This window comes from Otolemur garnettii, unplaced genomic scaffold, assembly GCF_000181295.1.
Source record: "Otolemur garnettii isolate 467f Iridium unplaced genomic scaffold, OtoGar3 scaffold00015, whole genome shotgun sequence".
Classification (NCBI taxonomy): domain Eukaryota; kingdom Metazoa; phylum Chordata; class Mammalia; order Primates; family Galagidae; genus Otolemur; species Otolemur garnettii.
Genome location: NW_003852410.1, coordinates 16109005 through 16124004, shown reverse-complemented (window position 1 = coordinate 16124004; position 15000 = coordinate 16109005). Strand labels below are relative to the sequence as shown.

Below are 15000 nucleotides of genomic sequence, written 5' to 3'. Positions count from 1 at the left end.
AGACACCTAAGCTAACTAATGGCTCTTAAAATAAAAGAACACAAAACAAAGCATTTATAGTGCCAGAGATGTGCCGTATGTACATAATGCAGTTATATGTAGACTTAATTGCATAAGTAGACATTCAAATTTTTTTCTAATGTTTTCAAAGCCTACAAGAAAAATTTAAATTTCATTTGCATTCCTAACTAAAAATCTGTTTGTTGAAAAAAAATGCGCTCAAATGTTATTTGCTTCTTTTTGAGCAAAGTGGTGGCACTAGGCCTGTTATCTTTGGCAAACTTGTCTAAACTTTTCTATCTAATATTCTATATATCACTAGAGGGCACTGTGGTATTTAGGCCACTTTGACCTCTTCAAGTACTAGGAAAGGTCTTGAACTCCTGAGCAGTCAGAAAGGTTAAAGAACAGACATTGTAAGGGGAAAAGAATTTTTTTTTTTTTTTTGGAAACGCCTGATTTTTATTTTCCTAAAACAGCTCAAAAGTGAGTAAGTAGAAAAGTTAAATTCATAAAAATAAAAAGCTCATTTTGCAATACTCAAAAGACCAGTCACCTCACATCTAATGGGCAAAAATTTCATCCCCATATTCTTGAGAGTTAAATTGTGAAGCTGGAATTTGATTTGCATACACCCACAATTATAGAAGGTTATTCCCTCTCCATGGCTCAAGTCTCCTGCACTAAGCAGAGGCGATTTCACTGCAGAACGTTCAGTGTGCAAGCTGAGAGCCACAAATGGGTTTGAAACAATTTATGATATCCGGCCTCCTTCGACATGTATTAGCATATACCTGGTTTCTTTAACATACACTTTGTTTTTCCAAAACCACAAACATAGTTGCTGGAATTTCATGTGGAAGTGCTTAAGGGGCTGAAAGTTAACACCTTTGTGATCCAGGCTGCCTCACAGTGGCTGTTAAACAAAAGCCTCTTTGTCGAGGCTTTCTTGAAATGTTTTTTTAACATGTTCCAAGTAGTTTTAGGCCGGGAACTAAAGTAAACAAGATGTTACCATGATAAAAACACTTGTGAAAACATTACAGAGCACACTTAGTAGTTTCTTTCACATAAAAACTGTTCAGTTTTTAAAAGCAAAATTCACAGAAAAAATTTTAAAAAGCAAAATTACCAGTGAAACATCCTCTACTGTCTATAGCCCTTGACCTTTTGGAACGGGTCAACCATCCTATCTCTGGGCATTGGCTTCAACATTTCTCTCCATATCTTCTGTTAGAGCACACATAAAATTTATTTTAAATTTAATAAATTATATACAATCTGACTCATGTGCAGAGGAATTTTTTTACATGTAGTTTTTTTCCACAAGAAATAAGCAAAAGAAAAGAAAAAAAAATACTTTTCTAATAGATAGACTACGGAGCAAGGATACAAATGATACTTTTATTTGATGTTGTTCTAAGTGACTACCTAAAACTAGGGCAAAGGGAAATATTTTCACCAAGCACGTGTGAGTACCTGGTATTTGTGAAACTATGGCTCTGCATCTGATTTCACATTTTAAGCTAGAAACAGGAAAATGTGGTCAGGATTTAACCTTCAAATCTACTCCCCACCTTGCCAGAACATTATATGAGCCTTGCTTAATAAAAAAAAAAAAAAAAGAAGAAGAAGAAGAAGAAGAAGAAAGAAAGAAAGAAAGAAAAGGGAAGAATTATAAATCCATGTTTTTATTGGTAAAGATTATGTCCTCAACCTGGTTTGACAAGAAAAAAAATTGACTCAAGTGGGAAGAGAATGGATGAACATGGATGAGTTTCACCTATCTGGATGATACTGGGCTTGTTTTTGTTTTTCTGTTATCGGAGGATTGCAAGCGATGCAGGGCTGGGCGATTTCATTAGAGTTAGCAGGAGCACCTGCTGGTATCAGTTAGCTCTAACAAATACAACAGTCACATGATAACTCACGGTTGATAGATTAAAAAAAAAACAACACTAAAACTGCAACTTGTTTTGAGAAGAAACAGGGAAATAAATGTGTACAATAGACTGGGTATCTGCTGATTCTGATAAAGCGTCCCTCTGTTGGCGGTGAGGGAAAGACAACAGGATGGTTATTTGTACAGTATTTATCTTTGAAATCAAGGGCCCTGTGGTATACCTCACCTTGGGAACAAACACTGCACAATGATCACAGAAAAGTGTCAAATCTCTGGTTTTGATTTACCAACAGTTATGAAATTTCTTCCTCAGGAGGAGGAAAAAAATATGCTTCATTTTTAGACCTGTGAGTCCCTCCTCGCCTTCTCTCAGTTAAGTGCCTCTCTCAGTGGCACTTTATTGACAGATGGGATTTTTATCCTGAAAAAAAAAAAGTGCTCATCTTGGCCTCTGTAACAGTCATGTCTTATTAATCTGGGGCGAAGGAAGAACGGAAAACAGTTAACCTGGCAAAGTCACTTGCCCTTCCTCAGTCTGAACCATAAAACTGTGGTTGGCAAATGAATTCATGGGGTACGACACGCATGGACGTTCCCTTCAAAGATGAACAAAGTTGAGGGCTCTGAGAATCCAATGGTCATAACCCAGGACAGCAATGTCTGGGGACCACAAAAACACTTCTGAGTTAAAAACATGTCAGTGACACCTCAAACGTTACCCTAAGTCAGAAGTCAGCAAACTGTGATCCAAGGAACATAGCCAAGTTCATTCCTTCTACGTGGCCTACGGCTGCTTGTGCCCCAATGGCAGAGCTGAATCGTTGTGACATGTACTGTGTGGCCTGGGAATGTGACAACACTTACTGTCTACCCCTTATGGAAAAAATTCGCCATCCCCTGCCCTTTGTGGGGGGACTTTTTACCAGAAGTCTCTGATTAACAAATTAAACAGCAGTTTCTTCTGACACATCAATGCTTTGCATAAGTCACGACCCCTTTCCCCTAGGTATAAGGTCACAGATTTTTGGATATTTAGAATTACCCGTCCTTTCAAAATATATATAAGTAGGTAACAAGTGCTAATATTTTTGAACAGTGTCTAGTGCAGTTTCCATGATGTACTTTTTAATTCTCACAGCTCCAGAAGGTGGTCATTAACATACCCAGTCACACGTGCCGATACTGAGGCTCAGAGGCATTGGGGTAATAACTAGCTCAGAGAACACAGAACTACAAGTGGTTTCCCTACCCAATCTGGCTTTCTCTAGAACTTTCTTTATATCCATTGCCAAGTAGAAAGCAAATTAAGTACTAAAAAGTGCTGCCTCTAACCAGGCGTACAGTGAAGCAGTTAAGAACTGCAGCCAGACTGCCTAGGTTTAAAGCTTGACTCCACCTCTTACTTGCTGTGTGACCCTGGGTAAATCACTCAACCTCTCTGTGCCTTAACTTCTTTAACTATTATTCTTGGGAATACTACTACAGTATGATCATGACAAGGTGGCTGTAAGGCTTACATGAATTCATATACGTGAAGCACTTTGGGACAGTGCCTATTGTACAGTTCAGGGTTATTTACTTATAAAAGATTACTAGAGAGCATAAAATCAGGGGATTAGAAAATAGGTGAAAAAAAATCCATAGCAGTTAAATCAAGGTCGAAGCAATGCCACACTTTGTCAAGTAGAGAATACCATGAGTATCCATGGTCCACTGGTATCAGTTTGCTTAAACTATAAGAAACCTCTTCTATAAGAGAGAGAACTGAAGGGAAGAGTCGGCCCAGGAAAGGGATGCTTTCAGAATCACACATCCAGCATTCTCAAGCGAAATGCTTCCAACATCACTCTGATGACAACTGCCCCCCGTGATGACATCATTCACAGAAGACAGGTGGTTTTCATTTGAACAAGAAATTCAGTAGTTTCTTGCAGCACAGTTCAATGGAAAACAAAGTTGGTTTCATGAAAGGCCATCTCACTTCCCTTCAGACTGAACAGAGATGTGGCAGACGTGAATCTACAAGAAGGCTAACCTATTTTCCGCTGTGTTAGACAAGATCCTGATACCTGAAGGCCATTCTCTTTTTCTAAGAAGTGCCATACAAGGAAACTGAAATCCTGACTTTGTCATGGACGACCCATCCACGTGCAAATCGCGGAAGCACCAAGGGCGCTCTGAGTTCCACAGGTTTTCTTCCTCCTTCAGCCTTTGCTCTTCCTTTGTTGGTTTTTACTGAGTGGAACCCAGACTCTCATCCCTAACCCCCCCACGCTGGGCACATGAGCTGAACATCTCCCTCTGCTCTGGAAGCGCGCGCATGATGCAATCCTGGGTACGTCACTGTGATTGGCTCAAAGCTAGAACACATGATTCCATCTGGACCAATGACTGCCTGCCCAGGGCTTTTTTTTTTTTTTGAGACCCGTGGAGCATAAGCCTATCTTCTTCAGTTCCTCTTGGATTCCGAGTCCAAGAACCAAGGCAACATAGGAAAGGGAGCTAACAGACAACCAATGCTCCTAACAGTCCTCTTTGAGCATCTGGATCCAGCAGTGCTTGAAGCAGAAGGTACCACTGGATTTTTTTTTAGCAATAGGGGCAGATGATCAAATTTAAGTTGGGTTTCTGTAACTCACAAACACAAGTCTTTTGACACACTGAAGTCAGTAAGTACTAGGAAATAAGCCAGCAACAGTTGCAGGCTGATAGTGGCATTCCAATTCCACTGAGCAAACAGGAACTGAGAACATGTCGTGTCATGTGCAAAACCACAATAAATAATTGATAGGTGGTTTCCCATACAAGAGCCAGACTCCCAGTAGCCTTAGAAGAGATACAGGTTTTTTTAAAAATAGCAATCAAGTCTAGGCCCCATTTCTAATGATCTTTGGACTCTTTTAAAATAATATTAGTTATGGTTTAAAATTATGTTCTCTTTTCAGAGATAGATTTTTCTATATTTTTACATATATAATTATTTACATTATTTTTATACTGTGTATTAATTATAAAAAGATTATTAGGACATAAACACTTCAGCCATTAACAAAATTTTTTAAATGGCTCAAATTGGGAAACTGGTATTTATTTCCCTTTCTGACTCTAAAATTGGTTTATGTCACTGAAAGTACTGATGATGCTATAGGGACTTTGTAAAAAATAAGTCATATTTACAGATGTTAACCAACTATTTCATAGATGACAGAAATCAGCACCAAAATATTTACCAAACACTGGTGCAGAAGGGGAAATCAGAATTTAAAAGTGGATTCTGCCAAGTTATTTTTCTCTCATTTTACAAACAGGATTAGATGAAGGATCAGGGGAAAAACCCAGAAGATTCTATAGCGAGAGACTTACAAAGAGAACAAAGCCCTATACCACTAAATCTTATTCATAATAATTATGAAGAATTATTGCTTTATTTAAAATAATGCATAGCTGCACTTGTTTGTTGATAGTTAAAAGCAATTTTGAACATCTCCTTTAAAAAACTTTTTGAGTATTTAAGTGTTCAATGACCACACAGTGCCCTTGAAGTAAAATATTTAAGTCCGGGAAGCTATGAAACAGATACACAGACTTCTATTCATTCATTGAAACATTGTATTCAACAAAACCACTGGCAGTTTAACATTATGTACATCTCTAAGGGTATCTTTATTATAGTATTTTTATCCAGGTCCATAAAGATACACACAGAGAGAGTTCTAACACATAAAGAGCATACAATACTGGAGACCTGCACAGAAGTCAGCCAACCTCTGTTTTCCTGGGGCTCAAATGAGAGAGAGAAAAAAAAGAAAGAAACTAACAGGGAAAGTAGCCCCAACAACCAATTTATAAACAATTATGCACTTGGATGTATAGAAGTTATACATATGCATATGTTTATTACATAATATATGTATATAACATAATGTAATATTCAGTCCATTAGTCAATGCCATTATGAATATATTTATGTGGTATCATAAAAAAAGGGCAATTTGGTCAAATTTTTTTTTTTTTTTTATAGAGACAGAGTCTCACTTTATCGCCCTTGGTAGAGTGCTGTGGCATCACAGCTCACAGCAACCTCCAACTCCTGGGCTTGCCTCAGCCTCCCGAATAGCTGGGACTATAGGCGCCCACCACAATGCCTGGCTATATATTTTTTGTTGTTGTTGCAGTTTGGTGGGGGCTGGGTTTGAACCGGTCACCCTTGGTATATGGGGTGGGTGCCTTATTCACTGAGCCACAGGTGCTGCCCTAGTCTAAATTTTTTCAACTAGGTAACAGAGGTAAGGAAAATAGTAAGATGTAGTTCTAAAGCATTTCATTTCAGCTATGAGAAGATAAACATATTTTCTTTCAGAGATACTTATCGGTGTTAGAGATTCAAATGAGATAAGTGAAAGTTTTAGCCAAACTTTTATAGTAGAAATTAACTTTCTCCATTCTCCCTATAAGGACAAGAATCTGAACAGAAGTCAACCAAAATAGAAAGATAAAAATCAGGCTGAAGTGTTTCCTCACCATTTATTATTTTAGGTTTATAAAGTCATTTGTATAACAACAAAGAAGGGCCCCAATCACCAAGCTGCAACTGGCCAGTAACTGACACCAGTTTTATAAATGTCCAGTTAGTGCATATGTCACTGATTTACTAGGTAGGGGCATGAATAAAAGTGAAAACTAAATTATTGCAAGTCTAATAATGGGATAACTTTTTTAAAATATCACTGTCATTCTGAAAAATTAGTAAATACAGGCCCTTACTAAGAATACTACTGCTGTCGGGGGTGAGTCTTTTCCCCTTGACAGTAGAACAGACAGACTGCGTTAACTATTCCTATGACAATGTGCTAGACCTTGTGACTTAGAGTCCACTCTCGAAAAGGGTGATGTGAGACTCTCCATCAAAAAGGCATTGTGTGAGCAAAAGCATGAACAGTGGGAGGTGATGGCTATGTAAAGGAGAAAACAAAATCAAATCATTCTTACTTTAGAAATGATTGGAAATCTTCGCACACTGCTTCACAGCCTGGCCACTTGCAGACACCATGTCCATAGAGAGGATGGCTGTGGGGGTGCTCCTCGTGGGGCAAACTGAAAGGAAAACACAGAAGATAAGAGAATGAGTTTGCTGCCAAGCACCGTTCCACCAGGCCAGGATATAAAAGGCAAGAGGAGCCCGCAAGGCCAAATGTGGGCACGACAAATCTGTGGTTTTCTTTCCCAGGGAATTTACTAATTAATTCTGCATTGTTTGTTAAAAGCAAGAGTTAATTTGTACCTAAATGTGTTCACAGTCAAATGTTAGAAACGTGCCTCTATGTAAGAAAAGTTTTTGACAGGCTTTTGTTAGAGGCAGAGCTCTAATTCAGACTGTGAAGGAGTCTTTAAAAAGCTGGAACTTATTTAATCTACATAATGAAAATTAGAAAATCTGTACTTGGTTTTGAGATTCTCTTGCTATGTTTTTTACCCAGAAAGTTAGACATTTTTCCTTGTCCCTTCCCCCAGAATCTGTTTTCATGTAGCTGTATATTTTTCCCCCACAATTTTACCCAGCAAATAGTGCAATTAAATAATTCAGAATAAAAAACTAAGTTTGAAAGATAAATATATCCAAGTAGATGGTGAGCTTTAAAAAAAAAAAAGCTAATAGTGAAGATTACATTTTTAAAATTAGTGAAACCAAGAGTAAGAGAAAATGTGGCATGGACACGAAGGGGTTAATCCTCCAGTGGGGTTCCAATCAATACGTAATGATTTGGCCACACGGGGCCAAGTCATGGGATGCTTTGATCCACACCATGTGGTGCTTGGGGAAGAGTATCTGTTGCACTCGCTGATGAACCATATTCTCAAATATTTTCTCTATTATATTTCTAAATCCAGACTTCTTTTAGACAAATTATTTTTACAGTTGTTTCCATAACCTTAAATTCCACCAAACAGAAATGCAAAACGAACACGGAGAGTTCTGTTTCGTACTCAGACACATTCCCTTCACGGGAAGGGCTATTTTGCACCTTACTCGACTGCCTCTGCCTGACTTTGAACTTTTCAAGCACAGTGAAATTATGATCACACACACACACACCCAGCCTGTATTGTATATTACCATCAGGATGTGTATTCATATATTTTACTGATTCACAGTCTCAGAGCACATGCACACAAATGCCACTTGTCCCTGACTTATAACATAATTCACAGTGAGCACACTTTATGAACATAAACTAAGGAGCATGAAAAATAAACACACGTACACACAAAACTATACCTTAATCAAACAAACAGAGATCACTAGGTCTTTCTATGGCTTTTGAAAGATTTTGTTGGAAATCTAATATAATTTGAAAATAATGACAAGCTATTCCACCCTAAGAGAGAAGACAGGTCTGTGAACCAAAACAAATAAATAAACCAAAAAAACAAAACCCAGAAAAATAATATGTAAAAATACCCAAAGGTGCTCCCCATGCAAAAAATGAATAAAACAAGGGAATGAAAGTAACCACAGTGAAACCTACAAAGCTCAACAATGAAAGGATAGTCTGTAAGACTGAAAGGTAAAGTTCCATTGGACCCAAGGAAAAACCTACTTATCCATTCGTGTTCATCTTCAGATTTGTTAATGAATAAAATAAATATGATGCAAAAATTTGAATTTCTGACAACATTAGAATTGAAAAGAATCCTTCAACAGTACTAGAAATCTCAAACATTCTAAGAGGGAAGAAAATCATTTAAAAAGAAATTTTTTATCAATAGCTTGAAATGTAAAAAAAAAAAAACACCCCAACTGTAATACATGTAATTACTGTCTTTAGCAATTTTATTAAGACTATTCAAATGTATAGAGCTATCATTTAATAAAAAAAAAAAAGAAAGAAAAAGAAAAAAAAAAGACTATTCAAAATATTCTCCTACTTTTAAAAGAACATATTTGTTATAAAAAAAGACTTGAAAAAATAGCCGGGTGTTGTGGCGGGTGCCTGTAGTCCTGGCTACCCTGAAGGCTGAGGCAAGAGAATTACCTAAGTCCAGGAGTTGGAGGTTGCTGTGAGCTGTGTGACACCATAGCACTCTACCAAGGGCGATAAAATGAGACTGTCTCCACACACACACACACACACACAAAAACAACTTGGAAATACTGAAAAAAATTACCCTCAAATACATATATACATATGCATATGTGCACTTTTTTTGAGAAATTAAGGCATGACTATTTATATCATTCTTTCACGTTTAACATAATTTTATAAATAATTTCTCATGTTACCAATTCATCTTGAAGAACCTTATTTACCAGTGGGCAATAGTCCATCCCATATTAACTCTAGTCATGTGCCCAAAATTTACCTAACCCATTCCTCTATTATTGACATAGAGATTCCTTTCATATTTCTTATATTTGAAAATTATATTAGAAATAAAATTTACCAGGCTAAACATTCCAGTATACAACAACTGATTTCTACCAGAAGACATATTTAGAGAAATAGAATCAATTAATGAATACCAAGATTTAAAATTCACTATGAATATTCTATTAAGTTGCTCTTGAAAAATGCTACAATGCCAAGTACATTCTTAGCCATTCTACATATTTTGTGTGATTCTTCAATTTGGAAATCAGGATTCGTTAGGATACAAAATTATTATCACTAGTTAAAAACTGCAAATGGTTATTTTACTGTGCTTCTTGGGTTAAGAGAGGATATTTTTCAAAATATAACAATATAAAATATAAATATAACAATATAAAATAATAATATGCATTCAACTAGAAGGATTTATGATTAGAAATAATACATGAGTCAACACGGTGTTTGCCACCCCTGCTCCAGCTTTTGCGGAGCTTATCTGTGAAGGATCCAGGGGCTGAGTAAAGACTACTGTCCTCTAAGAATTTACTTCTAGTTCAAACTGTTATCATTACTTCAAAGTAAGGACAGAGGCCTTTGAAAGACTACTTAGCTCTGAAATCTAAAGGAATACAAACTCTTCACACCTAACTACAAATTTACACACGTAGAATGTCTTGGAAATTTGCAGTTAAAAAAAAATCATTATTATGGAAAGATTTTATGCTTTTATTTCATTGACATCTACCAAGTTGGCTAATGAAGAATGTGCTAGTGCCACCCTCTGCACGCCGCCCTAGACCTTCTGGTTTGGTATTGCTCTGTATTGCTCTTCTAATGTATCAGTATTTTTAAAAATGGCCACATACTATAGGCAACTATTGTTGCTGCTTTTCATATTTAATACTTTGGTGGAGACTATAATAAATACAATACAATTGTCTGAAATAAAGTGTTTGGCTTTGGGATGAAAGAGAATAGGCTGCCAGCGATGTCCTACTGGAATCTCTCTGGAAAGATACAGAATAAACTGTAACAACTGTTACCTCTGGGGAGGGGACTGGGAAATTGAGTTTTCACTGTATCACTGAAGTTTTTGTTTTGTGCATTATAGGAATCGTTTGCTGTGCAATTGTAATTTTCTTTGCACAGACGCATGTATGAGTGTATACATGTATATAGTAAAAAAAAAACCCAAATGCTATGTACAACTCGACTTTCAGACTGCTGTTTGCCCTGACAGGGGCACAGTGACTACCACACTCCTATTGCACGTGTGGCTTTCTCGCTTCTGGCCTTTCACTCATTCTTTACGAAGCACCATCAGACGGCACCAGCTGCACCTCTGAATGGGAGCTTTTCTGTTTCATCCAAAAAGTGGAACAAGCATTTATATTCTTAATGCCTTTTAGGTCATGCAAAAAGAGATAAAAAGGAGAAATAAAAAGTAATTTTTTTAACTTGAATTAATTCCGAGTTATATTTAGAGGATGAAAAAGGGCAGGAAAATGATGATTTGAGTATCTGATGGTAAGATAAAGCTGTGAACCTGATCATTTAAGTAAACTGGTCCAGGGTAACTCACCAATGTGTAAAGTAAGACTTCTGAAAATCTGCCAGGGTGAGTGATGAATAAAGATGCGTTTGGTTTTTAAGTGACTTAAACATATCACCCTGAACCTAAACGTCTAAACATTTAGGGTCAATTGTTTAATAAAGTATTTTGGGGGATTTTTTTTTAAACTATAGACTCCCAGGTTGAATATGCCTGGGGACACAGATCACTTATTCATCTCTGCATACACAGAACCTCACACAGAGCATGGGCTCAATAAATGCTAGGCTGATTTATGAATGAACAGACAGTGAAGATATTGTCCTATTTAATTTTGGTGTGAATATACACTCCATAAGTGTTTGGCTTTTTAAAATAATAAATTCTTGTAGGTAAAGACCAGAATGATGCCAAGCCGTAAGAAAATACTGTTGTGACACTTATTATTTAATTTTATTCCAAATACATAAAACACAGATCAACTATGCATTTGAGAAAAGCCAGTTGATTTAAAATTCTCTTGATAATCCTTGATGTGTAAAAATTAAATATAATTTTAACACAAAAATAGTGAAGTATTTCAGATTAGAAAGACCCAACTTGCCACGGAAAAGACAATTATATATAAATATGCAATAATTCCTGAAATTACATGATATCAAATACGGTACACACTCAGTATAGTATAACAGTGTCACTTTCAATGACATTTATATAGAATATTTTTGTTCTATTTATTCTTGCTATATCAAAGTATACCAGCCAGAATCTTCTTCAACAATGACCTTGGCCTTTGAGAACATTCTATATAATGATTATAGCTCCTCATACTGACTTCACTATTACATTCCCAAGTTTGCTATGTAAACAAAACTTGAAACAAGAATTATTAAATTTGCCTGCTAAATAAGGAGTACTTCTCAAGTTTGCAGGCTTCAGTCTTTAGTGATCCTTACACTATCTTAGTCCTATAAGCTAATTTCCCCTGTGGTAACTAAGAGGAGAGGAATTTTTGACGGAGATGAAGAGAATAGAGACCTCCCTAGATCCCAAGACATTTCCTGCCAACTTAAACGCTGATCTGCCTTTCACCTGAAGGCGCATTCTCAGCTTTTCCTGTGCACTGACCCAGGTTCTCATGCCTGTCTTCTACGTGTTCCTCTAATTTGTTTTTCCTCTTTTCCAAATTTGCCTGTCGTCTCACTTTCTAAATTTCTGATTGATCTGTAGCAAAAGGCTACATCTGTGCTCATCGGTGTTTAGACCTTCTCTCTCCCTGTCCCCACAAAAACGCCAAAATTATAATCTATATTTCATCTCAGTGGCATGTTATTTAATTTAATAAATTAAATTACAGAAGGCTATGTTGGTTGTTTTCCAACCACACAAAATTGTGGAATACATTTGTCAAGTTTCACTGAGTTGGTTGTATGGTAATTGCATGCTGTATCCTAATTCATTCATTTCAAGTGTATAATGCAACAGTCTGGCATATATTCAGAATTGTGTAATAATCACTACAATCTAAACATGCTTCCTCCGAAATTAAACTTCTAAAAATTTAGGGTCATTTATTTAATAAAGTACATGTTTTTGTTTTTATTTTTTAAACTATCAACTCCCAGGCTGAATTCCTAGGAGCAGAGATCCCTCATTCGTATCTGCATACCCAGTACCTCACACAGAACGTGGGCCCAATAAACATTGATAGGAATCGGAAATAACTTGAGAACATTTTTATCTTCTCCCCCAAAAGAAATCCTGTACCCGTTACCAGTCATTCTCCTGCCAATCATTCGCCTGACTCTAGCAATCTGCCTGTTCTGAGCATTTCACATAAAGCAGTCTCGCAGCACGTGTGCTTTGGTGGTTCGTTTCCTTCACTTGGCATGCTTCAGAGGCTGATTTATTCACATTACAGCATTTATTAGAGCTCCATTCCTGTTTGTGGCTGAATGGTACTCCCCTTACATAAACAGCACACTTTCTTTTTCTGGTCATCTCCTGATGAATATTCGGGCTATTTCCACATTTTGGCTATCGTAAATATTGCTTCTGTGAATATGTCCATTCACATACTTGAGTATGTTTTCAATTTTGAGGAAATATGTGTCCAGGAGGAGAATTGTTGGGTTGTATGGTAACCGTATGGTAATGTTCTAGGAAACTTCCAGACTACTTTTGAAAGTAACTGTACCATTTTATATTCTCACCAGCACTGTTGGAGGGTTCCGATTTATTTTTCCACATCCTTGCCAGCACTTGTTGTTCTGTGTCTTTATTTTAGCAGTCCACCCTGGCTGGGATGTAGTTCCTTATCGTCCTATTGATCTGCATTTCCCTAAGGATTAATGATGAACAAACTTTTGTGGACTTACTGCTATTTGTAGACCTTCTTTAGAAACGTGGCTATTCAAATCCTTTGCCTTTTCAAAACTAGCTTATCTATTTGCAAATATTTACAGCCATTTTGCGGTTTCTTTTCACTTTTTTGACCATGTGCTCTGAAGCACCAAAGTTTTGATGAAGTCCAATTTACCTATTTTTGTTCTTTGGTCCTTTAAGCTTTTGGTGTTGCCTTTGAGAAGTCACTGACTAATCCAAGGTACCAAAGATTTATTCCCAGGTTTTCTTAGGTCTATGGTCCATTTTAATTTTTGTATATGATGAGTTAGTTATGATGTATATAATTTTTGTATATGATGAGTTAGTTATGATGTATATAATTTTTGTATATGATGAGTTAGTTGTGATGTATATAATTTTTGTATATGATGTATATGATTCATTTTTTTGAATGTTGTTCCAGCCCCATTTGATGAGAAAACTGTTCTATCCACGATGAATTGTTTGGCACCTCTGCCAAAAATCAACTGAACAAAAATGTAAGAGAGTTTTTATTTTACTTTTCCTAGATTTCTTTTTCTCCAACATACTGCTTGCATTCTTGATATAATTTGTAGTTAAATAACAAAACAAGGGAGATTATACTAGACTCTAACTTTTGAAGTTTGATGGGTGGAAGCAAAATAAATACATTTTTTAATAAAAATGGAATTTAGCAGTCCAACTTTTTGAGGAATAAGTGCCTATGGGCCACTTTTGTTTCCTAGATCCTACTGATTCTTTTTGTGCTGAAAAAATCTTTCCAGAATGTGCTAAGTGGGCCTCTTAGCTTAACATGTAAACGGAGCAGGGCGTACTGCTCCCCTCCCTGGGTGCTGGCACTATTTCTATTTCTATATAGTTAGGGGCGGAGTCCACCCAGTGAATGAAGGCCTCATTTGTCATTACAGCTGTGCTCACACCCAGGACAAGTCATTTAACTGCCCTGCCTTCTATTTCTCTCACATGACAACTGAAGGGAACCACACAAGAGCTCTTCCCAGGGGTAAAACCACCACCAAACTTCCACTGAGAGTCCGCAGACGGAAAGGGGAGTAGCACAAACAGCACATCTTGGTACTGACAAGACGGTGCTTAATGAGGACTGGTTAGAGGCATGAAGGTGGGTTACGCCTTCCAGTGGGAACTAAGGGTACCCTCCTCACCGTTGGGGTGCAGGAGGCTGGATGCTCTTCTAATTCATGATGCACTCACTACAAATGCACAGGCCAAAAAGTGCAACTTAGTCCCTTTCCCACGCCTTGGACATAAAAGCTTCCCTGCCAACTTCCATTCTCTACTGGCTACCTTCTTCGTCCCCTCCCCATTTAGGGCTTTCATCCATCCAGTTAACACTTCTGGAACTCTTAACCCCCAAGATAGACACCCAGGATGCTCACGATGAAGACTGCTTTGTTGGCAAATTACCTCTACGGCTCCCTATTACTCAGGTATCTCCTTTCTGGTTTATTATCTTTCTTTGGTCTTGTGTCCACGTGCCCACACTTCTTTATGTCCACCTAATAACGCTGAAGCCACAGAACCCCCATGCTCCTCTGGTCCATCAGCCTATGATTTTGTCTAGATGGTAAGAGACTGTTCACTGCTAACCAAAACATTAAGTGAAATCAGATGCCTTAGGTTTCCAGAAAGCTATTGTGTTGATAGTTGATACACAGTTTTAGGGGTATTAATAAAAAGTATTTTACACTATACTGGAATCATAACAATGACCACAACTATTTTAAAGCTTTTTCATTTATTTTCTTAGTTCTTTTTTTTTTTTTTTT

At 37.1% G+C, this 15000-nt stretch overlaps 1 protein-coding gene across 7 annotated transcripts in view; it reads right to left on the bottom strand.

The window, feature by feature from the left end:
• Positions 1-15000, bottom strand: part of FOXP1 (forkhead box P1) — a 610533-nt gene that overhangs the window by 50930 nt on the left and 544603 nt on the right. For all 7 annotated transcript variants that reach the window (XM_023510637.1, XM_012802528.2, XM_012802529.2 and 4 more), the window contains one exon: positions 6893-6997. In XM_023510637.1, the coding sequence (XP_023366405.1) occupies positions 6893-6997 (105 nt within the window). The remainder of the gene's footprint in view (positions 1-6892; positions 6998-15000) is intronic.